General features: G+C 56.0%; 1 protein-coding gene across 1 annotated transcript; it reads right to left on the bottom strand.

Annotated features, from left to right (window-relative positions):
• Window positions 1-1,502: 1,502 nt before the first annotated feature.
• On the bottom strand, window positions 1,503-25,155 carry EHD1 (EH domain containing 1). The gene is made up of 5 exons (XM_043927854.1): window positions 24,478-25,155; window positions 20,818-20,915; window positions 9,488-9,900; window positions 3,900-4,064; window positions 1,503-3,446 (listed from the first exon to the last, which is right to left on the bottom strand). The coding sequence occupies exons 1-5, from the start codon at window positions 24,879-24,881 to the stop codon at window positions 2,922-2,924; spliced, it is 1,605 nt and encodes a 534-aa protein (XP_043783789.1). The 5' UTR covers window positions 24,882-25,155; the 3' UTR covers window positions 1,503-2,921.
• Window positions 25,156-25,750: the final 595 nt, after the last annotated feature.

Raw genomic sequence — 25,750 nt, 5'->3', positions numbered from 1 at the left:
CCTGAGGCAGTGAGTGGACCCCCTTCCTCTCCAGGCGCCCTGGGATCTGAGGTACCATGTGGGCAGACTGCCCCAAATGTCTCTTGACTCCAGGAGTGCTAGGAGGCAGCTGGAACCCTGACCTGACCCCAGTCCAGCCTCTGAAGAGGTAGCCTTCACCCAGGACCCTGGCCAGGTAGGGAGCTGAGGAGGAGGCAAAGCCAAAGGGTGGAGGCTGGCCCTCCCCTGGAGGGTGGCCACACCTGTTGGCCCTCCTGAACCCCATCATGGCTGGGAGAGGACTCCCCCACTCCCCCACAACCTGTAAAACCCAAACCAAGGCATGAATTCTGGGGCTGCCCTCGGCCCCTGGTCGAACCTCAGAGCAGCATTCCCAGGCTGGGACATGCAGGGGTGGAAGCCCCCGGGTGGCCAGACAGCACTTCTCACACTCAAGGTACAAGGGAACCTGTCAGTCCTGTTTTTTAATAGCTTGGACGAGCATCTCCGCCTCTCAAGTGACTAGAAATCAAGGGGCTGCCCCAAGCTTTCAGGATCCCAGGACTGAGTGACATTTAGTCTTCAAGGTAGGTTTCTCAAGCCTGCATCTACTGCTGCAGGCTTTGGGGGATGCAGTGACCTGTCAGCTTTGCTTTTCCTCTTAAAGAATAATTTCTATTGGAAACTCGGTGGTGTGCGTGCTCTTGGAGCTGGGCAGACCCGCCACACTTGCTCTTCAAGTTCTCCCGAGTCTCAGGTTCTTGGCTGTCAAATGCAGAGAATGCTGACCTTCCAGGTCAGAAGGATCAGGGTCAACCCTCTGAGTGGTGCACTCAGCCTGGCCCTCAAAACCCACAGGCACCTGCTCACATCCTGCCTCTTGCCACAAACGTGCCTGGAGCGGATTCCACCCCAATTGCACCTCAAATCTGCACTTCCTCGGCATCGGCTCCAATTTGTCACCCTCCCTTCTGCGGGTACAAACAGTCCCCCATCTGTGACGTTGGCTGGCTCCACCCTTTGTAGTTTTGTTGCTGGTGTTATCTGCTTGGTCTGCCTTCAAAGTACTGCCTTTCCTGTCTCTAAACCACCCTGGGCCAGCAGAGCCCAGTATTCTGTGTCTGCTTGCCCCGCCCGCCCCCCAGCTGCCCGTGGGCGCCCACCTGTCTGTCCACGGCTGGGGCGGAGCCCAGGTTGGAGGTGATGTGCTGAAGATCATGGCGGGGGGGGGGGGCACCTGCTCCCCCAACCCATGGGGGCGAGGGAAGCCTAGTCCCCAGGCATCAGAGGCTCTCCCAACCTTTTCACCCCATCTTTCCCCCAAATAAACCATTCCTGCTCAGCCCCCACCAAGCACAAGGAAAGGGGGTTGTTGGCCCCATTTGCAGACCTGACCCAGCTGGGCTTGCCAATCTGTCTCTGCTGGTATCTTGGCCCCCACCCCCTGGCTGTTCTGCCAGCTCCCCGACAGGCACTGTGGGGAGCAGGCCCTGGGAAGAGACATCTCAGAGCCAGAAGCCAGCTTCAGCACAATTTAACTTTTTTTAATGCAAGAAAAAAAGTCGTGTCATCAGTTGCTTTATCTCCCCACGGGCAAGCGTGGTTAAGCCTCTGAAACTTCCGATAGTGAATTCCCAACGAGGCAGCCACCTCCATCCTCCTGACACTGTGTGGGGTGGGGGCCGAGGCCCGCTACAGGTAAGGAGGCCAGTTCCTGGGGACGCGGACCCAGTGGAGGCCTAGAGAGCAGCCCTGGGAGGGTGGGCCAGGTCAGATGTCAGAGTGAAGGAGTCCCTGAGACCCCTGAGGGTGTGCCAGTGGGAAGCTGGCTGCCCTTGCCACAGGGGCTCTGTGATCACAGCCCTGGAGGTCAACCGCTGGCCCATGGGAATGTCCACTGGCCCCGGTGGGCTCAGGCTACTCAGCCTAGGGGTGCCTTTCTAAGGGCGTCCAAGTGGAGCGCTCCTTAGGAGGAAGGCAGGTGGGAGAGGGTAGGGGCTGGACCATCCCTGGTCTGTCTGGCCACCAGGCCCGGGCTGGAGCACCGAGCCACACTAGCCTCCTGAGGACCTGCCGCTCACCAAAGTGGGGCAGGGAGGTGTGCCAGAATGTTCCAGGGAAGTGAGAGGGTGAAGCAGGGGACACCGCCTCTGGGGTCTCTGGCAGGGTGTGCGCCACACGCACCCCACCTCCCATGGCTCCTGAGTGGAGTGTGGGGAAGGAGACACAACTCACAGCTTCTCAACAAGTGGCCGGAAGTTACCGGAAAATTCAGTCAAGTATGAAAGGGGTTACTTTATAGAAGAAAAACTAGCTTACGTATTTCTCTGAAAGACATTCTCTACCCCATCCACCCTGTGCCCCTGGACTCCCTGCAAAAAGGGCAGCTGGGCCTGGCTTCCGTGATGCCAAGTCAGAGGGACGCGCGAGCAAGGGCAGGGCCTGTGGACAGGGGACCTCGGGAAGGGAAGGAGGAAGGCACAGAACCAACTGAACCGCGGGCGGAGGCCGGGCTGGGCGGGGAAGGGAGCCACTGGCCTGACGGAGCGACTCAGCCTGAAACAAACAGGGACCCTGCGTCCCTGTCTACAGAGGCTGCAGCTGCAGAAGGGGCGAGCCAGGGCGACCCCCCTCCTCGGGAGGTGAGGACGGGAGGACAGAGGCCCTGTGTGCGTGGGGCTGCCAGGCGGAGGAGGCAAGAAAGAGCGCTGCCTCTAACGTTATATATTAAAAATATCCATAGTTCTTATGCACAAAACTCCATCCTTCACATATGAGTATCACCCCTGCCTCCCCAGGAGCAGCCTTAAGAGAAAGATGGTGGTTCTCCTTTGCGAGCTGAGCAAACAGCACTCAGTCTTTATGGTCTTGGGAACTGCGGGCCCTCCCCCCAGCCTCCGCCTGGCCGGGCACTGAGGTGCTGGAGTCCGGCGGCGGGGCGCTCACTCGTGCCTCCGCTTGGAGGGCGGGACCAGGTGCGGGGGCAGGTCGGCGGGCAGCTCGTGGCCCTCCAGCTTGACCTTGATGAGGTGGTTGGCCAGGGCGAACTCCTCATCATCCAGCAGCCCGTCCCGATCCACGTCGGCCAGCTTCCAGATCTTCCCCAGCACCGTGTTGGGGAGCTTGGACTTTACCATCTCCTTCTTGGCGTTGGCGCCCGTGATCTTGCCGTTGACTGGCGACAGTGTGTAGAAGATCTCGTCGTAAGTGGGCTTGTCCTTGCCCACCACCCACTCGACGTCGTCGATGCCCTCACCGGCCCCCTCGCCGTAGCCATGCCCGAAGGGCCCGTTCATGGTGCCATCGAAGGCACCGCCCTTCACGACCTGGGCGGGCATCAGGGACTCCTCCTGGCGCACCATCACCATTAGCCGGGCGATGTCGTTGGCCAGCATGTCGTCCACTGTGTCCAGCAGCTTGGGCTTCAGGGCCTGGAATTTGCTGAAGTCCTGGGTCTGCAGGAGCTCCTGTCGGGGCAGGGAAGGGCGGACAGGCCTGGGTCAGGCCCTCCCGGGCTCTGGCGCTGCAGGTGCAGCAAAGGGTCCCCAAGCAAAAAGAGCTGGCTCCATGGCCCCAACCACTTCAATCTTGGCTCCCCCATCTCTTAAATCGGAGGTAAAAACAGTCCCTTCCTAGCAGGACTGAGGCAAGAATCAATTGGGAGGAGGCTGGGGTGCCTGGCATGGCCCTGCCCTCTCCCTACCCCTCTGGATGAGTCACCACATTCCCCTGCAAGGTGTCACAGCCCGGGTCCACCTCTCCCCGGGTCAGCTTCCGATTGGGTGGGGTGCTGCTTCCACTTTGGGAGGCCCCACCCGGTGCAGCTGGGGTTCCCTCCAGAATCACTGCCCCAGTGCCCCGAGCCTTCCGCATTCCAATCCCCACCAGCCCACTCCCGGGGCACAAGGGGGTGGCCGTACCTGCATCTTGCGGAGGTTGGGGAAGTCGCCGGGGGAGATCTGATGCTCCCGCTCAATCTTCTGGTAGATCTCGCCCAGGTTGTTCACCAGCTCTTTCTTCTTGCTCTCCTTCCCAAAGACATTGGGCATCTCCTTCTTGAGGGAGCTGATGATGTAGGCGTGGACCTGACAAGACAGGGAAGGGGCAGAGTCAGGTGCTTCCCGGACACCTTCTCAGGGCGTGGCCTGATCAAGTTATGCATGATCATCAGGACAGCCTAGGGGATGACTAAGGATTAGAAAACTCCCACAAGGCTATTCCTAGATGTTTCAGGCTTTATCTAAACTCAGTACCTTAGTTAGGTATATCTAACATTAGTTCAGTCGCTCAGTCGTGTCTGACTCCTTGCGACCCCATGAATCGCAGCAGTCCAGGCCCCCCTGTCCATCACCAACTCCCAGAGTTTACTCAAACTCATGTCCATTGAGCCGGTGATGCCGTCCAGCCATCTCATCCTCTGTCGCCCCCTCCTCCTCTTGCCCCCAATCCCTCCCAGCATCAGGGTCTTTTCCAATGAGTCAACTCTTCGCATGAGGTGGCCAAAGGGCAAAGTATCGGAGTTTCAGCTTCAGCATCAGTCCTTCCAATGAACACCCAGGACTGATCTCCTTTAGGATGGACTGGTTCTATCTCCATGCAGTCCAAGGGACTCTCAAGAGTCTTCTCCAACACCACAGTTCAAAAGCGTTAATTCTTCGATGCTCAGCTTTCTTTATAGTCCAACTCTCTCACATCCATACATGACCACTGGAAAAACCATAGCCTTGACTAGATGGACCTTTGTTGGCAAAGTAATGTCTCTGCTTTTTAATATGCTATCTAGGTTGGTCATAACTTTCCTTCCAAGGAGTAAGCGTCTTTTAATTTCATGGCTGCAGTCACCATCTGCAGTGATTTTGCAGCCCAAAAATATAAAGTCTGACACTGCTTCCACTGTTTCCCCATCTATTTGCCATGAAGTGATGGGACCAGATGCCATGATCTTAGTTTTCTGAATGTTGACCTTTAAGCCAACTTTTTCACTCTCCTCTTTCACTTTCATCAAGAGGCCTTTTAGTTCCTCTTCACTTTCTGCCATAAGGGTGGTGTCATCTGCATATCTGAGGTTATTGATATTTCTCCTGGCAATCTTGATTCCAGCTTGTGCTTCTTCCAGCCCAGTGTTTCTCATGATGTACTCTGCATATAAGTTAAATAAGCAGGGTGACAATGTACAGCCTTGACGTACTTCTTTTCCTGTTTGGAACCAGTCTGTTGGTCCATGTCCAGTTCTAACTGTTGCTTCCTGACCTGCATATAGGTTTCTCAAGAGGCAGGTCAGGTGGTCTGGTGTTCCCATCTCTTTCAGAATTTTCCACAGTTTACTGTGATCTACACAGTCAAAGGCTTTGGCATAGTCAATAAAGCAGAAATAGATGTTTTTCTGGAATTCTCTTGCTTTTTCAATGATCCAGTGGATGTTGGCAATTTGATCTCTGGTTCCTCTGCCTTTCCTAAAACCAGCTTGAACAAATGGAAGTTCATGGTTCACGTATTGCTAAAGCCTGGCTTGGAGAATTTTGAGCATTACTTTACTAGCGTGTGAGATGAGTGCAATTGTGCCGTAGTCTGAGCATTCTTTGGGATTGCCTTTCTTTGGGATTGGAATGAAAACTGACCTTTTCCAGTCCTGTGGCCACTGCTGAGTTTTCCAAATTTGCTGGCTTATTGAGTGCAGCACTTTCACAGCAGCATCCTTCAGGATTTGAAATAGCTCAACTGGAATTCCATCACCTCCACTAGCTTTGTTCATAGTAATGCTTCCTAAGGCCCACCTGACTTCACATTCCAGGATGTCTGGCTCCAGGTGAGTGATCACACCATCCTGATTACCTGGGTCGTGAAGATCTTTTTTGTACTATTCTTCTGTGTATTCTTGCCACCTCTTCTTAATATCTTCTGCTGCTGTTAGGTCCATACCATTTCTGTCCTTTCTCGAACCCATTTTCTTGAAGAGACCTCTAGTCTTTCTCATTCTGTTGTTTTCCTCTATTTCTTTGCACTGATCGCTGAGGAAGGCTTTCTTATCTCTCCTTGCTGTTCTTTGGAACTCTGCATTCAAATGGGAATATCTCTCCTTTTCTCCTTTGCTTTTCGCTTCTCTTCTTTGCACAGCTAATTGTAAGGCCTCCTCAACCATTTTGCCTTTTTGCATTTCTTTTCCATGGGGATGGTCTTGATCCCTGTTCTCCTGTACAAGGTCACGAACCTCCGTCCATAGTTCATCAGGCACTCTGTCTATCAGATCTAGTCCCTTAAATCTATTTTTCACTTCCACCGTATAGTCATAAGGGATTTGATTTAGGTCATACCTGGATGGTCTAGTGGATTTCCCTACTTTCTTCAATTTAAGTCTGAATTTGGCAATAAGGAGTTCATCATCTGAGCCACAGTCAGCGCCCGGTCTTGTTTTTGCTGACTGTATAGAGCTTCTCCATCTTTGGCTGCGAAGAATATAATCAGTCTGATTTCAGTGTTGACCGTCTGGTGATGTCCACGTGTAGAGTCTTCTCTTGTGTTGTTGGAAGAGTGTGTTTACTATGACCAGTGTGTTCTCTTGGCAAAGCTCTATTAGCCTTTGCCCTGCTTCATTTCATACCCCAAGGCCAAATTTGTCTGTTACTCCAGGTGTTTCTTGAGTTCCTACTTTTGCACTCCAGTCCCCTATAATGAAAAGGACGTCTTTTTGGGGTGTTAATTCTAAAAGGTCTTGTAGGTCTTGATAGAACCGTTCAACTTCAGCTTCTTCAGCGTTACTGGTTGGGGCATAGACTTGGATTACCATGATATTGAATGGTTTGCCTTGGAAACGAACAGAGATCATTCTGTCGTTTTTGAGATTGCATCCAAGTACTACTGCATTTCAGACTCTTTTGTTGACCATGATGGCTATTCCATTTCTTCTAAGGGATTCCTGTCCACAGTAGTAGATATGATGGTCATCTGAGTTAAATTCACCCATTCCAGTCCATTTTAGTTCGCTGATTCCTAGAATGTCAACATTCACTCTTGCCATCTCCTGTTTGACCACTTCCAATTTGCCTTGATTCATGGACCTAACATTCCAGGTTCCTATGCAATATTGCTCTTTACAGCATCAGACCTTGCTTTTATCACCAGTCACATCCACAAATGGGTATTGTTTTTGCTTTGGCTCCATCCCTTCATTCTTTCTGGAGTTATTTCTCCACTGATCTCCAGTAGCATATTGGGCACCTACCGACCTGGGGAGTTCCTCTTTCAGTATCGTATTATTCTGCCTTTTCATACTGCCAATACCTAACATACATCCTGCCAATTAGGGTGGCACACCCTTCCCTTCCCTACAGCGGGCAGTAACACTGGCAACCTGGCCAGAGCACAGCCCTCTAATCCTGTCGCCTTGCCAAGCAGCGTCCAGCAAGGAGGGCTGCGGCCAGCCAGCCGCACGCCCTCTTCTCCCAGACCTGCCAACTCCACCCTGAAAAACCCCTCCACTGGCCTGACCCTGTCTATCCCGCAGGGTCGAAACCTGGCTGAGAACTGCCGATGGAAGCAGGTTGGTCACAGGGTCACAGTCACAGCTTTGCTCGTTACAGGCCGGCAGAGACTGAGCAATTCAGTTCAGGAAAAGGAAACAGTCTCACAACAGCAGGTGCAGGACAAAACTGGAGAGGCTGGGGCTTTCCAGGCATGGTGACTCAATGTGCCCGAGGGCCGCGCCATTACACGCCATCTCTGCAGATGAATGGCAGGGACCCGAAGCCTGCCCCTCGTTCTGTCCTGAGAGGCTGGGAGAGAACCCTGCCCTGGCTGGATTGGAGGCTGGGGAGGGCGGGGTGGCGGTGGCGTGGTCCTTTCCTGCGACCAAGCAGAAGTTGGACCGGAAACAGGAGGCTAGCACTCCCCTCCATTCACCACTCTCTTCCTCAGCTCAGGACGCCACTTGTCCCTTGAGGCCAGGAGCCACTTACGTGGATGTTCTAATGGGTTCCTTTCTCAGAACCAGCTCACTCATCAGGAAGGTTCCAGAAGTGAGACAGCTAGAGAACCCAGCAGCCCTGAGTCCTCTAGGGCAGGGTTCTTCTAGTCCAGCCCAAGTCCTCCAGGGCCGGGTTCTCCCTATTTACTAAGCATACAGTAGGTCACAGGAGACCGTGTCCAAGTGCAGATCCCGGTTCAGTAGGGCAGAGGTAGGACCTAGAACCTGTGCTTCTAGCAAGCTCCAGTCTACTGGTCCTGGGGCACTCTGGGTAACCAGGATGGAGACACACCAAGGGGTGAAGGATGAAGGGTCACTGCCCATTATTTGGGACAGGGAGCACCCAGAGCTACCTGAATTCAGGCCTCAGACAGTGGGTGCCCTGAGTCACTGTGTTTGGCCCACAACAGAGTCCCAAAGCCTCTGGGCTACACACAGGCAGTCAGCTCCCTGGGGGCAGGAGCACGGCCTGGGGGCTGCCCGGCTCTCCCAGGACAGGGCCTGCCCCTGGAGATGCTCACGATGCGGCATTATCCAAAATAAATCATATGTCCTAAGGGAACATGCCATTGATCCCGTGGTAAAGAGTCCGCCTGCCAAAGCAAGAGACTCAAGAGACATGGTTTCCATCCCTAGGGTGGGAAGATCCCCTGGAGAAGGAAATGGCAACCTACTCTAGTCTTCTCGCCTAGGAAATTCCACGGACAGACGAGCATAGCGGGCAATAGTCCACAGGGTCGCAAAGAGTTGGACGCGACTGAGTGTGTGAGCCCAGACACACAAGGGAATGTGCTCTGCCCCTCGATGTCTGAAGGGTCCACTGGCAGCATTAACCTTCCCTTCCCAGACCCCGGAGTCTTGTGAGGTGGGCAGCAAGGCACTGAGGCTCCAAACTCGAGCAATTCAGATGCTGTGTGCAGATGCCAGCAGGCCCTGAGCTCCCATGGAGGGTAGGGATAGTTTACAAGGCCTCTGGGGTGTAGGCCAGCCAGTGGTCTCCCTGGGCCCGCAGGCCGTCACCCTAATTCTCCACGAACTACCTCCTGTTCCAGCTGAAGCACCACTTCCCGCCCAGGTCCCCCCAGTCTGGTCCACCCTCCTCAGGACAGCTCCCCAGCCACCCGCTTCCGTAGCAACCAAGACAATACAAATAAACTGTGCTTTCTCCCCCGTGCGGCGGACAAATGCTGGGAGGGTGGGAACCTGGCAGTTCACACTGCATCCCCGGCACCCGGCATGTGCTGCAGGCACTCAGCGCTCGGCAGGCCTGGGGGGGCAGCGATGAGGCCTTGAGCGGCTCCCCCACTCACTCTCCACTCCCTAGGCCGCCTCTCAGTAGAGTGGCACCTTCTTGTTTTGATGTTTATGTGTTAAAAAGAATCTCAGTGAGGAAGAGGTTGCACCCACGGGTGCACAAGAGGACAGATTCAGACGAGGCGCGGCACAGTGTGGGCAGTGAGTGCAGGGCTGAGTCTGGGGCGCCCAGTCCCCGGGCCCTGAGCGGCTGCCCCAGGGTGCCCTGGCCCCCGGCCGCTCCCCCACGCCTACCTTGGCCAGTCGTGCCCGCTTGATGAGGTCGTTGAGCTTCCTGAGGGCGGCGTTTCGGGGCAGAGACTGGATGTCTTTGAAGAGGTCCTGCTCCTCGGCCTCGAAGAGCTTGCGGTTGTCAGGGATGAGGAGCGGGTGGGACCAGAAGGAGCCAATGTACACCCGGACCACCTCGGGGGTGTTGATGATCTTCCCCAGGGACCACATGAGGGCCCCGTAGACCCGCATCAGCTGCTGCGTCTCGATCTGGTCAGCCTTGTTCAGCACCACGCGGATCTTGTCCTCGTGGTTCTTGAGGGCCTTGATGACCTCTGAGAACTCATCGGAGATGTCCAGCTTGTGGGCGTCGAAGAGCAGGATGATACGGTCCACCCGCTCGGCGAACCACTCGAGGACGGCTGCGAAGTCATACCCTGCCGGAAGAGAAAGGGTGGGTCAGGGGCCCTGGGGGTCTGATGGCTCCCATCTCTGACTTGGCCTGGCACTTCTCAGCCTAAGTTTCCAGAAGGGACTCCTGTGGACAGCGCAGCACCCTTAGGGCAACGGGTCAGTCAGGCACCCCCTACCTCCGTACCCACCATGGTAACGCCCTCACCCATGTAGCATCTGGCACTAAGAGGTGCTTTACAAACAAATAATGGAAAGTGAAAGTCAAAGTCACTCAGTCGTTTCCAACTCTTTGCGACCCCAGGGACTATACAGTCCATGGAATTCTCCAGGCCAGAATACTGGTTTGGGCAGCCTTTCCCTTCTCCAGGGGATCTTCCCAACCCAGGGACTGAACCCAGCTCTCCTGCATTGCAGGTGGATTCTTTACCAGCTGAGCCACAAGGGAAGCCCATAATAATGGAAATGAAAAAAAAAGAACAGACTTGGGCGCCACCAGCTGGGTGCCCTGCACGGCAGCCACCGCTAGGAGCAGGAAAGCCTGCAGCTGCCGCCTGCCCAGGGCTCCGTGCTCTGCGGGAATGGCATCCACCCTCCACAACAAGGCTTGGCAAGCTACAGCTCAGGGGCCGGATGTGGCCCGCCACCTGTCTCATAAGGTTTGATTGGAACACAGCCTGCTCACCTGCACTGTCTCTGGCTGTTTCTATGCTAACGACAGCAGAGCTCGGCTGTGGCAGAGACCACGAGGCCTGGAAAGCCAATCATTTTGAACACTCTGACCCTAAGAGAAAATACTTGCTGACCCTTGCTCTATAAACCTATGAAGTGCTACAAACCACTTCCCCCTCTAAAATGAATCGGCTAGACTAAGCCCCGGTTCCCAACTCTATTCTGTGCTGTTTCCCAACAACAATTAAGGCTGTTGGTCTGTGGCTGCACAGCTGACAGAACTGTCTGGTTTCAGCTGAATTCCCAGTCCCCCAGCTTCAAACTGAACTTCCCAGCCTCTCTGCTGCAGAAACGAACAAGCCATGAAAAGGCGCACCAACCCTTTGTCCTGTCTCCCTCCCCAGGGACTGGAATGCAGGTGTGAGGACAGGAGCTGGAATACCTACTCTGGATTCAGAACTATTGTATTTCACACAAACTATCAGATGCCTCATTGAAGCCAATGGATCTGTGAGTCTCTGCAATACTGGTTTAATTTGTAACCCCTTTTTACAATTATGCCACCTCAAAATGCTTCTACCTGTACTGTCCCCAGAAGTAAAACTTCTGCTTATCTTTTAGGAATACTAAGGAGTGGTAGGAAGGCCATGGAAACAAGGCCTCAAGAGTCTTTGGGAAGCTTGGGTCCCAGCCCTCGAGCCGCCACTCTCTGCATGAATCTGGGCAAATCCCCTTGTTCCTTACCTGCTGGCCAGAGGCTACCCCAAATGCAGGCCGGCCCTCCTAGGAACCACTGTGTCCTTCCCAGAGTATAGTCACGCCCCTGAGAAGGTGCCAGAGAAAGCACTCCTGTACAGAAGGGCCTGGGACACTGCCTGGAAATAGGCCAAAAACCAGCCCCCCCTCCACTGCAGAGATGTACCCACACTCCCCACCCCAACCAGGCTGGGATTTAAACAGGCCTTCTCTAGAGGCAGGAAACAGCAAAGTAGCAGGTAGAGGGGGAGACCAAAGAAAAGGACCAAGTGTCAACAAAAGGCCCAGAGTGACTCACGGTGCCACAGAGAGCGCCGTCCTCCCTGCCTTCTTGTAAGGCGGGGGCTGAGCTGTCCCGCCAAGCCTCCAGGGCTGAACGTGAGTCCAGCCTCGTGGGCCGCCTCCCCTCCAGCCAGAAGACTCCCTGGGGGCGGGGGGTGCTTTAAGATAAACCAGGCCGTGTGGGGCGTGCCGGCGGTGAAGCTATGCCTGGTTAGACAAACATTCCGGCTGCCCGGCCCCTGGTTCACATGGGCTCCAGGGTTGCCTGCCCGCCTGAAGCCACAGCCATGCAGGCATCTGCCCGCACCCGGAGACACGCAGAGGCAATGCAGGCCCTTAGTAAGAAAGCCCTGGAGTCCATTCCCGGCTCAGGCCACTGACTCTGTGACCTGAAGTTCTTAACTTCTGAGTTACACTTTTTTTCCTCTGTAAAAGTCAAATTACAATTCCTTCTCCTAAGTTCACAGAGAGGACTAAATGGGCTCCCAGCACAGGCCCCAGCACCGCATGACACCACATGCGGGTCAGGCAGGCTCAGGCCGGGGAGAGGGGGCAGGGCCCCCTGCAATGAGGCTCTGGGTCACCGGGTGCATCACCGCCTTGCTCTAAGGCCGGAGGCCAGCGCTGACCCTTGTGGGAAGACACCGAAACTTCAGGAAAACCCCAAATGTATGACTTCCGTCAACTTAGCACACAGCCTGGCCAGGGCAACCCGTTCCCACCACAGGACGGGGGGCGGGGAACCAGGACGCTCTGACAGGAGGCTCCGCCCGCCCGCCTGCCCCCTCCAGTTTTTGAACAGGGTGGGAGTGAGGTGGAGTCGGGGGCAGCAAAGCCCCTGTGAATGTGAACTTGAGCCTGGGCAGGGGAGCCATCAGCCTTCCAGGGGCTGTGCAGACGAAGGAACAGCCGGGCTACCAGATTCCCTGCACTCAGAGGGTGTATGAAGGCAGTGGGCAAGGGCCGGGTCACTTCCCTGCCCGCCACCGCCAGGCTGCAGGCTCCAAAGTACAAGGTCCCCAGGGCCCTGGAGGAGCCGGGAGCGGGCTGGCCCCAGCCTCGCCGCCAGCGCCTTTTATGGCCGGCTCTGGGAACGGCAGGTCAGTGCTGAGAAGGCAGTGACTCAGGACTGAAGGGCTGCTCCCTCTCAGCAAAAAAATGAGGCCCCCCTTCTCCCCTCGGCACACTGTTCATCCTCAGACCGCCACAAGTCCAAACGACCCAAGTCCCACAGCTGGGGAGGCGGCGATGCCAAAACCGAGCTGCTGGGAGAGGGGCGCCCTGATGGGCTGGGCTCGAGGCCCAGTTCGCTTTGGCCTGGGACTCAGCACGGCATGCGGGGAGCTGAGGTCACCCCCGGGCCCCACCCAGCATGGGGGGGGGGTGGGGGGAGCTGATGGGGGGAGAGAAGAGAAGAGAGAAAGGAGCAGGAAGACGAGAGAAAGAGGAGGAGGAATCGCCTCTGAACGAGGCACCAGGTCCACCAGCCCTGCCCAGAGTGACCGCGACCCTGCCTGCAAACCCAGCTACTCGCCGCCATCTCAAGCTGGAGCCAACAGAGCGGAGCCCATTTTTTTGCAGGTGAATGAAATTTCCTGTTTATATGGAAAGTGCTCACACTTTTGGTAAGAGAGACCGGGTGGCTGGCCAAGCACGCTCACAGGTCAGGCACAGGGTCTCAGTGCTCAGACTCGAGACGTCATCGCAGATGGAGGACCACGTCCTACCACATGGCTGCAGCCACGCAGGGCCCCCCAACACCTCAGCCTGTGTGTCTCCATGGGCACCAAAGGGCTGGACCGACCCACATCAGGGGTGCTGAGAGCAGCGACTGAGTCTGCGCCCTGTCCCAAGGGGCTCAGTAGGAGGTGACAAGTCCTGGGACCAAGGATACGTCCAGAAAGGAACTCTCGGACCCCAACACCGCCCCAGGCACTGAGCCTCCAGGCTCTGGGACATCCTAGAGGTCAGCCTTGGCAGCAGGATCAGGCCTCACACACAGCAACCCACGCAGAAGCAGGAAGGCACGTGCACCCAGTGAGGAGGACACCACGCTCCACGCACCAGTGCGGACACCGTGCTGCAGCCTCGGGCATCTCAGAAGGGGCGGTCATGAGGGTGCCGACACCCACAACGGCCACAGACCACACAGTCGGGGCAGGAGCTGGAAAGAAAGGGCTGAGCCTGCAGTGTGAGTAAAAGCCAGCACCGATAAGAGACAAGCTTGGCTCAGGAGGTTCTGGGACCTTGAAGACTTTATGAAATGATGAAACAAGTCAGTCACGGGGGATGATTCTACCGGTATGAAGTGCCTCGAGTCAAACCCACAGACAGAAGGTGGAATGGTGGGGGCCAGGGGCTGGAGACGGGGAGGGAAGCTGTACTTTAACGGGGACAGAGTTTTCTCTTGGGAAGGGGAAGAAAGTTAGGGAGGAGATAGGTGGTGGTGGTGTTTGTACAACAATGAGAGTGTACTTAAAGCTACTGACCTGTGCACTTAAAATATGGTTGAAATGGTAAACGGCATGCTATGCATATTTCAGACTTCCTGTAGCTCATACGATAAAGAATGTGCCTGCAGTGCAGGAGATCAGGGTTTGATCCCTGGGTCAGGAAGATCCCCTGGAGAAGGGAATGGCAACCCACTCCAGTATTCTTGGCTGGAGAAATCCATTGACAGACCATCGGGTTGCAAAGAGTCAGACATGACTGAGTGACTGACACTTTCATGCATATTTTACATGGGCGTGTAGACAGGAGGCCCCAGCCTGCCCCTCGCCTTGGCCCTGTCCCCACTGAGCCTCCTGCAGGTCCCAGCTGCTGCAGAGGTTCTGCCCCTGTGGATCTGGCTCCCTCCAGACAGGGTCTGCCTTCCAGTCAAGAGTCTCGCTCTCCACCCTCTGGCACAGAGGTGAAGAGGGAAGAGTTGGGATTCAGGCTTGCCCCTGCCCAGCACCCTCCAAACACAGGTTAGTTCCAGTAGCTGGGGGGAAAGCTGCTTCAGATATTCCAGAAGTTTCTAGAATGCAAACAATAGAGGGTTTGTCTCCAGTCGACTTTTGTTTCCTGCCATTCAAGCTGCGTGGGCCTTGGCGTTTCTTGCCACAGCTCCCATCACATATGCTTGACCCGCACAGGGGCCAGGAGGAAGGGGTGCAGGAGGACAAGAGAGATTAAAGAGCGAAGAATACACACCGTGAGGACTTATTCAGAGTTTCCTTGGGCTACAGTTCTTACGGGAAGGGCACAGAGGTGGCAGAGTGGGGCCTCCCCAGTATAGGCATTTACCCAAAGAAACTGAGAAATTGGGACTTCCCTGGTCCAGTGGTTAAGACCCGGCACTTCCACTGCGGGGGCACCGGTTTGATCCCTGGTCAGGGTACTAAGACCCCATATGCCTCAAGAACTGAGAAATTAAAATTAGCACCCTGCACGAATTAGAACCCTGCAGAAGCTTTATTCAAAACTGCTCCAAACCAGAAACCCAGATGTCACTCGACAGGAGGATGGATGACAAGTTACAATACATCCATACTCCAGGATACAACAGCTACAAAAAGGAATAAATTGCAGGCTCTCAGAGATGAATGAGCCTCAAAAGCACATGCTAAGTGCAAGAATACAGACACTAAAGGCTTCATTCTGCATGATTCCGTCTATGACTTTCTGGAAAGGCACGACCTTGGGGCAAAGATCAGCGGTTGCCTGATGAGGGATGTAGATGAGGGACTACAAAGGGGTGCAGGGAACATTCTGGGGGTGATGAAAGCTGTATCTCGGTCATGGTGGTAGTGGTTACACAACTGCTGCCTTGGCTGAACTTTTATCGTATGTAACAGACCTCAATAAATCTGGCCTAGAAATAAGCAACAAAGAACAGGTGGGGGGGGGGGCGGGGGGAAGGGTGGATGGACTCTGGAGTCAGGCCTGGACCTTCTACTCTCTGAGCTTCTGTTTCTTCATCTGCAATGTGAAGGTGGTTAAGTTTCACTGTGACTGAGTGAGTGCCTGACCCGCCCTAAGCACTCCGTAAATGTTTGCAATCTCTTACTCACAGGATTTGTATTTTGGGCCCAAGAAGCTCAAATTCCGACGGCTGTGTGGGCAATGACTTCTAATGTGTGAAGAATGCCTTGTACCCCAAATATAAACTGAGCGTTTGCAGGCAGCTGCCCGAGAACAGGTGGGGCTCCAGCATGGGCTGGTCCTACGCCCCCGCGGGCAGAGCGGCCAAAAGCTGGGCAGGGGCGGGGGGGGGGGGGGGGGGGGAGTGGGGGGTGGGGGGGTGGGGGTGGGGGGAGGTAGTGAGAGGAAGGCCCTGAGGAGGGTAGCTGTGCTGAATGAAGCCAGGCCCCCAGAGGAGGTCCTGGAGTCTGAAGGGAAATGCCTGCTGAGTCAGGGCTGCCCCTCCTCCAGCCTCCTCGGGATGTCCTTCAGAGAAAGGCCTTCCTCATCACAGTCTGGGAATCCCTGGGTTTTTCAGTGTATTTTTCTTCAGCTGACATTTGTGGAACACTGAACTGGGCAGTGGGCACTAGGGCAAAAGCTTAACACATGCAAATTCCTGTGGCCATCGATGAGGACCCGGAGGCTGGGCGGCTCTCCCTGTTCTATTGACGTGGCTCCTGGGGGCGCAGCAACCCCCGAGGGCCCAGCTCCTAAGCACTGACCTGGGACCCGAACCTTCTGCCATCATCTGTGCTGGGGGTGCTGGAACCCAGAAGGGATGCAGTACTCAGCCTCTCACGAGGCTTCAAGGCAGCCTCATGGAGCCGTTCAATGGGCTACAGAAAACCTAGTGAGCTTTCAGGGCCAGGGCCTCTCAGGAGCAGGCAGCAGGAAGGGCCACCTGTGGTCAGAGGGCTCCAGGGTTGGGCCAGGGATGGCTCCTGAACTTAGATGGAGCCTGGGATCCAGGGACAGCTAGCAGGAGCAAGTAAGAATCCAGCCTTAGCCAGGGCTCCCAGGTCCTGTCCATGGACGACTGGGGGCGGGGACAGACTTCTAGCTGGAGGCAGAGAATAGGGAGGGAGAAAAAGCAGAAAGAAAGCTCAGCATTGCTGTTCAAAGCCCTAAACCTCAGGCCCATTTCTGGACTTGGAATCTGATCTCAGGTGGGGAGAGAAAGACGGTAGACCCTGCGCATTCCCGGAGCCGAGCCCGGCACAGCAGGGCCCAGGGCTTGTCGGAGCCACGCTCTTAGAGCTCCTCGGCCCAGAGCGCCATCCTCCGGCACACTGAAGCCTCTGCTGGGCTTGAATCCCAGCGCCAGCACGTGCTGGCCCGTGTCCTCTTAGTCTCCTTAATGGTGCTAAGCCTCTGTTTCCTCATCTGAAGAGCAGTGGCTTCCTGACAGAGGCAGCTGCTGCAGCCGGCGAGTGGCGCTGGTTTCCAGCGCAGAGGTCAAGCAGAAAGCAGACACTGGCCGGCCGAGCTCCATCCCCTAATGCAACTCAAAACGACTGGCCCCTGCTGACTCCACTCCCACAGGGAGGGGGAAAACGAGGCACAAAATTTGCGGCTCAGCTCACAGCCTCGCCGTGACAGTGGCGGGGGTGCCCTGGCCCGGCCCCTGCTTCCACCGAGCGCCTCCCTCCGCTGCCCACGAGGAGCGGCGTGGGAAGACCCACTCCTGCCCAGGCCGTGCCGGCAGCCAGCAGCCTGGGAGCCCCAGGCGCCAGCCCCACAGGCCCCACGTGCCCTCTGGAATGCCCTGTGTCAGTCACACGGGCAGCACCCAAGAATGAATGCCGGCCCCGCAGGTCACCTTTGTCCGCTGACATGAGAGCACTTTATCTTCAGAGGCACTCAGGAGATTAGCACAAGGGGGTTGGGGGGCAGCCCCAGACCCCCCGAGGCCCCTGCTCTTCCCTGCAGCACTTCTCAGGCGTCTCCTGCGGGGCCTGGGCTGGGTCCTGACTGCTTTGGGCCTGCTCGGGCCCCACCTCTTATCTCCCACCCAGTACTTCCTGCACACGCTAGGCCCCGTTCAGAAAGGGGAAAAGTCAGGAGGGTCAGGCCAACAGGGTGGGAACTGGAGGTAAATGCAATAAGTGACACCAATTTTAGCCTCCAGAAGGCTGCTCGACTTCCAGGGAATGAGGTCAGCAGACCGCAGAAATGCCTGCTGCCTGCCTGGGACCCACGTGTGCTGTGGACCTGATCTTTCTGAGAGGGAAACACCTGCTTTCCACCCTGTCGGCCCCGGGAGCGAGGGGTGGCCACCAGGGAGCCTGGAACTCACTGCCCTCCCGACTTCCTCTGCCGGGGGACACGGGACCTCTGCGGCGACAGATGAATGGGGTCTCCAAGGAGAAGCCAACCACTTTTGTGTCCACCTGGAGGACACCACCCCGGAGGCCATACCCAGCACATCTAAGAGGTCCAGTCCGATGGCCTTTCTCCACTGATAAAACGTTGACCCCAAACATAGCCCACAGTAAATCCCAACTTGGTAACTTTTAGTGCGCGCTAAGTCGCTTCAGTCGTGTCCGACTTCGTGCGACCCCTTGGACTATAGCCCCGCAGCCGCCTCTGTCCATGGGAGTCTCCAGGCAAGAATACTAGAGTCGGCTGCCATGCCCTACTCCAAAGGATCTTCCCGACCCAAGGATCGAACCCACATTTCTTCAGTCTCCTGTATTGGCAGACGGGTTCTTTACCACTAGTGTCACGTGGGAAGCCCAAAACTTTTAGTAGAATACTTTAAGACCACTAGAGTTATAGAGGGAAAGAAACAGTGGATAAAATCAGCTGGATCCCTCACAGGAGAACAGCCCTCCTTCAATCAAAGTGATGCACTTATCGGTAAGCCAACCTCGTTCCTCCTGCCCACGATGGGGGAATACAGCAGTCTCCTGCTAGCTTCTTCCTCCAAGCATCTGCCATGTGCATGGGTACCAAGTGGGCCGGGACGGCCTGGTGCCCAGTAACATGCATACGGCCTGACTGCAGAGCACGCTGAGGCCCTGCTCGGTGCCTGCCCTGCAGGCAGCAAGTCCGGACACCACTGCCTGCCTTTCTAGGGATGGGGTGAGGAAGCGGACGAAAGGGAGCAGGGGAGGGAAACACCCCTGCAGGCAGGGCCAGGGTAACCTGTGCAGCAAGACCGACACTCATGGGACTTCCTTCGTGGTCCAGCAGCTAAGACTCTGTGCTCCTAATACAGGGGGCCTGGGTTCGATCCCTGGTCAGGGAACTAGAGTTCACATGCCACAAGAAGACTTTGCATGCCCCAGCGAAGACTGAAGAGCCTGCGTACTGCAACTGGGGATCCGGTATAGCCAAGTAAATAAATATTGGGAAAAAAAAAAAAAGAAAGGCAGATACGCCCAACTCCTCAGTCCCCTGAGCTCTAAGCCCCCTGCCTGAAGTTTCAAAAACTGCCCAGCAGGGGAACTTCACAGCACTGGTGGAAAACTGCTGTTTCCGAGTTCCCTTTTAGGAGACAACAGGGACCACAAGAACCCTCAATGCTTTTCCTTAAATACCTTAACTGCCAGCTCTGAAGGTTGTAAGAGGGTGGCATTTGGGGAGGATGTGTGTGTGCGTGCCAAGTCACCTTAGTCATGTCCAACTTTGAGCCACCCTATGGACTGTAGCCCGCCAGCCTCCTCTGTCCATGGGATTCTCCAGGCCAGAATACTGAAGTGGGTTGTCATGCCCTCCTCCAGGGGATCTTCTCGACCCAGGGATCAAACCTGTGTCTCCTGCTGCTACCTGCACTGCAGGCGGATTCTTTACCATAGAGCCACTGGGGAAGCCCTTTTTATGAAGCCTATTATTATCCCTTATCCAAAGATGCATTCACATCAACTGACCAATCTGATCTGACTTCCCAGAGTCAGGAGACCCCTCTCCCCGCCTACTCCCCGAAGCCATTAAAGACAGAACTCTACAGAGCCTCAAAGGAAGTTCCCCCAGGGTAGCTCAGTCCTGGAGGGAGATGGAGAAGAAATTCCCTTTTGTGGGTCTCTCTCTTTAAGAGTAACTTAATCAGATATTCAAGGCTTGTTTTGGCAAATGACAAGACAAGAGCCTTGTTTATCAGGCATTTTCTTAAAACCAGGTTGGAATAATAACAGCAATAAGAAAGAAAAAATTGGCCCTGCCACTTTCAAAGAGGCCCCTAAATCTGCTCTCTTGAGCCCTTAGAGTGTAACTATCATCAGGGTGGAAAACCTAAAAGTTGAAACCAGATGGAGAGATAAGAGAGCAGTTTCAGCATGTTCTGATGCAATCCCGTATCGACAGGGGCCCACAAGCCAGGAAAAAAAAAGGAGCAGCAGGCTTTCTCAGCACCGAAAACAGGGCCCCCGCCCCCTCACAGATATACTGTCTCCCACATCTCAGACTGCTGGCTTCTGCTGCGAAGCTCACTAATGCCAGGCAGCCCGCTGGGGAAGGGGGAGAGACAGGAGAGGCCTTCGAGTTAATGATAAATAAATCTGGCCACTTGTCCTCAACCCCCTCTGAGGCTGATCCTGTTTCACTTTTACATTTGCAGCTGCAGGCTCTGCTCCGAGCTGGCCCCCATGCTCCTCCCAGAAAGCATTCAAACCCTGAGGCTCCCCTCCCTCTACAGAAAGAGGCAGCAGCAGAAATACAACCCAGTTCAGGCACATCCTGAACCAGATCTTTAGAAAAGCTTGGAGAAGTTGGGACAGGAGTTTACACAACTAGAATGGGCCTGGTGCACTAATATTCAGCACGTAAAACTTACCACCACGCACGGCACCCAGGGAGGCTGCTGATGAACAGCATTTAAGCAAATTTAAACATGTTTCCACAGCCCAAAATGTTTAACAGATCCCTGCCAGCTTCTCCTTTTGGCTCACTCTTTCAAGTCAAACTGTTCTCTCACAGTCCTGCTGGACTCGCTAGGAATTTATACACCTCTGGGAGGCAAAGTTTTCAAACTAAGGTGAATGAGCCCCAGGGGAACCAGAGGCTCATTCAGAGCAGCCATGCTGACTGGGGTACCTGGACCTCCCAGCCAACCAGGATCCTGTCCTCCTTTCCAGAAGGCCCCAGGGACAGCTGGCTGTCGTCCCACCCTGACAGCTCCTGTATCCTCAGCAAAGGGAGCCGCCACGCAGACAGCAAGGCTGATGGGAAAAGGGTTCTCACTCGGGCTGGGAGAGACTTGAGCAGCCTCTGGGCCACGTCCCTGACATCAAACCGAAGTCGTCTGGTGACACTGGGTGCCCCGGGCTGTGTTAGAGCCTGTTTACCTCTGCTGATGCGCTGCTTCTCTCCAGACAGGATCCCCGGGGTGTCGATGATGCTTATGCTGTCCAGGACCGGGTTGGGCAGCTGGGCGCACATGAACCTGAACGAGAGCAAGAGCCCGAAGAGCGAGGTCAAGATTCGGGTATCATTGCCCTGGGTCAAACAGCAGTGATGTCTGTACTCCCTCATCTCTGCCTCTGGCTTCCCTTTAAGAAGCAAGGAACCTAAAGGAGGTTTCTCTACTGTCTTAAGTTTCCAGGGGTGGGAACTCCCTGGTGGTTCAGTGTTGAGGATGCTGCCCTTCCACTGCAGGAGGCACAGGTTTGATCCCTGGTGGGGGAACTAAGATTCTGCATACCGTGTGGCCAGAAAAAAAAAAAAAAGTTTCCGGGGTGGCCAGCAGATTGCTAGTATTGTCTTAACTGGGAATCCAACCAGCAAGCTCCAACTGACAGACATCAGCGTTTCCCTTACTGAGCTCTTCCCCCCAGAGTTCGAGAGTTCAACTTCCAAGTTGCTGACATGTTAGCGAAAACTGCACGCACAAGCCTTAGTCACCATTCAAATCCAGAAGGAAGGGAGAAGAGTGACAAACGGGGACCTTGGAATTCCATATTCAGATTTTCAACCACCTGGCTACATTTCCACACACCAAGAGAGATGGCCCTTTCCTATACCTGCGGGAGCCAGCTGGTATGGCTGGCTGGTATGGTGGGAGGGAGCCCTCCCTCCCACCCAGCTGCTCGGGTGAAAGTACTGCGGTGGCCAGCGACAGTCAGGGGACCACACAAGCTGGTGGATGGTGGGGCAGGGAAGCACAGACACCAGATTCTCTGAAAGTCAAAGCAAAGTGGGGAGGAAGGAAGCCACAGAGTCACGGGCGAGGGCTCAGCTCTGTGTGCGTGAGTTCCCACCGAGCTCAAAACAGCCCAGAAGGACTGTCACATCTGATACCAGAGATTCTTGACTGGACACAGAGAAGTCCTTTAAACACTTCTCTAGAAAAGGTACTGCAAGCAAAGAAAATACTGGCCCATTGTCTAGGAATCTGAGGAGATGAGCTTCTCCCTGTGGCCCCAACCCCCTAAGTGACCGCATCCCACAGGCCAGGGGCCGCTGGCCGGGGGCAAGGGGTGCTGCCTGCAAGCACAGCCGAGCAGAAGCTGCTGACCCTCAGGATGAAGAAAGCTTGCACCTCATCCTCACTGTGCCAGCAGCAGAGCACACATGCTGTCAATAAACCGCACGACCTGGCGCTCCTGCCAGGGAAGGAGTCAGCGGCGAGAAAACCAAAACGGGAGGATTTTCAGCCGGCTCTGAGACGTAACATACGTAAAACGGTCTGGTCAAGAGACTAGCCAGTAAGTTGACATTTGTTCAGATCAGGTGCTCTGCAAAACGCGGGGAGTGAGGCTGCAAACATGAAAGGGAGCGGGCAGTGTAGATGCGTCCCATCCTGTTTTCTCACCAACAAGGACGTGCTGATTTCATCTCGAGCTACAAGTACCAGTTACAAGTACCCAGGCTGCGTCCTGCCTCTGATTTGAGTCTTAGAGCAGCCACTCAGGGGGAAGAGGCCGGAAAGTCAAGTCCATGACTCAATGAGTCTCTTTAAGGGTGCGGGAGAGGCTGTGTCAGCCAGTGAAGAGCCCCCTTTGTGTGCCCCGGCTGGCCGGCGGCACTGGTGTACTACACGGGCTGACACAGCTCGGGCCTCGGCTCCAGCGCAAAGCCACATCCCCACCCTCGGCTGATGAGGCCCCTTCCGGTGAGGTCGTTAGTATTTTGGGACCCTCTGGCGATGAAGCAGTGGCAGAGGAAATAAAAGCGTAGCTCTGGGGTCCTGCGGCACCAGCATAGTCAGGGTGCCTCTCTTCGACTCGGCATTCCTGAACTGCTGTTTTGTTCTGTTTTTTTTTTTCCCAGGGAGAAGCAGCAGGAGGAGGTAACTGGCTGCACAAAGGCAGACAGTCGGCTCTGCAAGGGCGCTGCATTAACTTGCTCGGTGGTGAACTCGTCAACGGCTGGGCTCCCTGAGCAGCGGTTTCCTGAACAAGATGATGTCTAAGATCCCTTCCAGCTCTGAAACTTTAGGTCTCCAAATTCAGAAAACAGGTCATACATCCACTTCTCCTTACAAAAAAGATCTGCTCTCACAATCAATAGTGGACACCTAAGGCCAGCAGAAGGAGATATAGCTCCTTCCTTCTAGCCTCCCAAATTTCTCCGGGAGAGCAGACCTAAGAGTCTCGGAATTCCCAGCCTGGCAGGGAAACTTTCCACAAGACTGTACGGCGCCCACCAGGTGACAGTCAGCCAGCTGCCCGTCTACAGGTACAGGTCTCAAACCCCAGTATCCCTCCGAGGCGGGCTCCTGGCCAGGAGGACCCTGCCTCTTCAGGAGTCTCACTCCAAGGACTTTACTCTGGCCCTAACTCACCAACACCAGAAGCCATGAAACAGGAAGGCAGGTTTAAATGCCCCGAAGAGGCAAAAAGACAACAGAAGCCCGCCTGTCTTCTCGGTTAAAAGGTCAGCTTTGCACACCTAGGTCAGCCTGGCCACTGGCTGGGATCAAGGGTGAGCTGGTCTACCCTGTGGGGCTGGACTGTGTCTGGAAAGGAATGTGATCACACAGGGCGGGGACCTTCTGGAAGGCAAGAGTCAGGGATTCCTTCCTAGGCCCTTCCCCAGAAGGGACTTTGAAAGGCATGTAAAGTCACTCCTCTAATGGAGTTTGGCAGAGAGGACAGCAGATTTGTGAAGTCCTTTGGTATGTCCCCTGGGGGCGTAGGGGGAGGGATTTTAGAATCCCCATTGAGCTGGGACCTTGAGTTCCTTTAGAGAAAAGTGAACCAGGCTGTAGCGCTCCTGAGAGAGCAGGCTGACGTATTTCATTCATAGCATCCTGAAGGTTAGACCTTTACAGGGTTACCCTCATTTACCCATTTAACTGGGAAACGGAGGCCCAAGTAGGTTTGGGAACATCCTAGGGAGTTTACAGGGGCTGGAATCTCATTCCAGGGCTCCGGGGGCCACGGCCTGGCAGCCCAGACCCTTACCCCAGAAACCTTTAAAGCAACACAGGCCCTTCAGAGCTGCCCCTGGAAGAAGTGCTGGGGCTCCCCTCTGTCTGCTGCCTCTGCAGGCCGCCCCAAACTCAGCAGGCCACAACAGATCTCCCCGGTCCCTCCTCCACAAACCACCGGTCCCCGGGGAGACACACCACACCAGCAAAGTGAACATCTAAAAGTTTCACTGTATTTTTCCAGGACACTTAAGAAACAGACCCTTGAAGCGAGGGGGTGAGGGGGTTGGTTTGAATGAATTAGGTGCGCCCAGACTTAGGGAAGGAGGTGGAAACCAAGATTACCTGAGGGATGTGAGGAGTCTGGGATCTGCCAGGGTGGGGGGTTGGGAGTTAAACCGATAACCTGGGAAATTCGGGGGGTGGGCCGGAGACAGAGCCGCGGGAGCCGGCGACGCCCATTCGCAGACCCCCTTGGTAAGGGTTTTCTTTGGAAAGCGGCAGGGGACCCAGTTCCGGGGAGTGGTCGCTGGGGGGGGTCTCGCGGGGGCTTCGGACAAAGAACAGCGGAGGCAGTGGTCACTGGACGGTCGGGACCCCGGCGGCCCCCTCCCCCGGGTCGAGGGGTGGCTACCTGTTGAGGAAGGCGTTGCCGAAGGCGTTGAGCTTGCGGAAGGGCCGCCGCGGGTCGACGACGAGCGCGTTGCCCGGCACCACGCCCTCGGTGGGGCCGTGCATGACTGCGATGAAAGAGTCGGTGGTGGGCTCGGGCCCGATGCGCATCCCCGGGAAGTCCTGCTCAATCAGGTGCCGGATGAAGGTGGTCTTGCCCGTGCTGTACTGGCCCACGAGGAGCACCATGGGCTTGTTGTCGAAGTCAGCGTCCTCCAGCGCGGGCGAGTGGAACTCGTGGAAGCGGTAGTGCTCCTCCAGGGGCAGCAGCTTCTGCGCGTACAGCTGCCGCAGCCCCTCGGACACTGTCTGGAAGAGCTCCGGCTCCTTCTTGCGGCGGGCATCCTTGCTGACCCAGCTGAACATGCTGCCGGACACCGGGCTGGCTGCTGCGGGGCGAAGGGGCGGCTGAGAGCCGGGCGAGGACGCGGAGCCGAGGCTGGGCCGGGCCGGCCGGCTGAGGGGGCGGTGGGGCAGGGGGGCGGGGAGCGGTCCGCACTGCGCAGGCGCACGGCGCGGCCAGCCGAGTGCCCTTCTGTACAGTGGAACGCGCGCCTAGCCGTGCGCTCTTTATAAGGCCCGGCCGCGCGTCCCAGCGCGCGCGCCGCCGCCACTCGGGGCCGCGGGGAGCTGGGAGAGGGAAGGAGGAGCCCCGCCCGCGCGCTCCGCGCCACGTCCTCCCCTCCCCCGCCTCTCATTGGCCGATTCCAAATCTCGCGAGCGCCGCTAGTTCCGCTGAGGCCCCCACCCCCACCCCGGGCCCGGGTGCCGTGGCAACCGCACCTGTTTCGCCCCGCCCCTCGTGGGGCTACTCGCGGAAGTCCTGCGGTCGCGAAGGCGGCTGGCCGGAGGGCGGCGCGCGGAGCTTCTAGGGTCTGCACGCCTTCCTCCCCCGCGAGATTCCCAGTTGGACACCCCAGTACCCTGAATACGCGCCCCACCGCAGCTCCCGCAATGGACGGCCCTCCTCCTCCCACTCAGAATCCCCCAGAAGCATGGGGGAACCCCTGGTGCCATGCGTCCCCTGTCTGCGCTGCCCTTCCTTGCCTCCTCCTCTCGCCCCTGCTTCCCTGACACTCCTTCTCATCCCCTCGTCTTTTATCTGCTCTGGGAGAGGGAGAGACAGGAATGAGGTAGTGGAGAAAGCTGAGGGAGTACACTATCCAAGGCGGGGTGGTGACTGGGGAAATAAAAATGGGAAGGGAGGAGGCTGGTGGGGAAAGTCTGAGCCGTCG

The sequence above is a fragment of the Cervus elaphus genome, chromosome 2 (assembly GCF_910594005.1).
Source record: "Cervus elaphus chromosome 2, mCerEla1.1, whole genome shotgun sequence".
NCBI classification, from domain to species: Eukaryota; Metazoa; Chordata; class Mammalia; order Artiodactyla; family Cervidae; genus Cervus; species Cervus elaphus.
The sequence above is the reverse complement of the archived record's forward strand: the minus strand, read 5'-3'. Positions and strand labels throughout refer to the sequence as shown.

What these genes read in the sequence shown, in the direction of transcription:
- EHD1 (XM_043927854.1), bottom strand. Translation starts at nt 24,881, where the DNA reads ATGTTCAGCTGGGTCAGCAAGGATGCCCGCCGCAAGAAGGAGCCGGAG. An exon ending in GAAGCAGCGCATCAGCAGAG is followed by an intron (nt 9,901 to 20,817) that starts GTAAACAGGCTC and finishes CTCTTCCGGCAG; the next exon opens with GGTATGACTTCGCAGCCGTC. An exon ending in CCAACCTCCGCAAGATGCAG is followed by an intron (nt 3,447 to 3,899) that starts GTACGGCCACCC and finishes CTGCCCCGACAG; the next exon opens with GAGCTCCTGCAGACCCAGGA.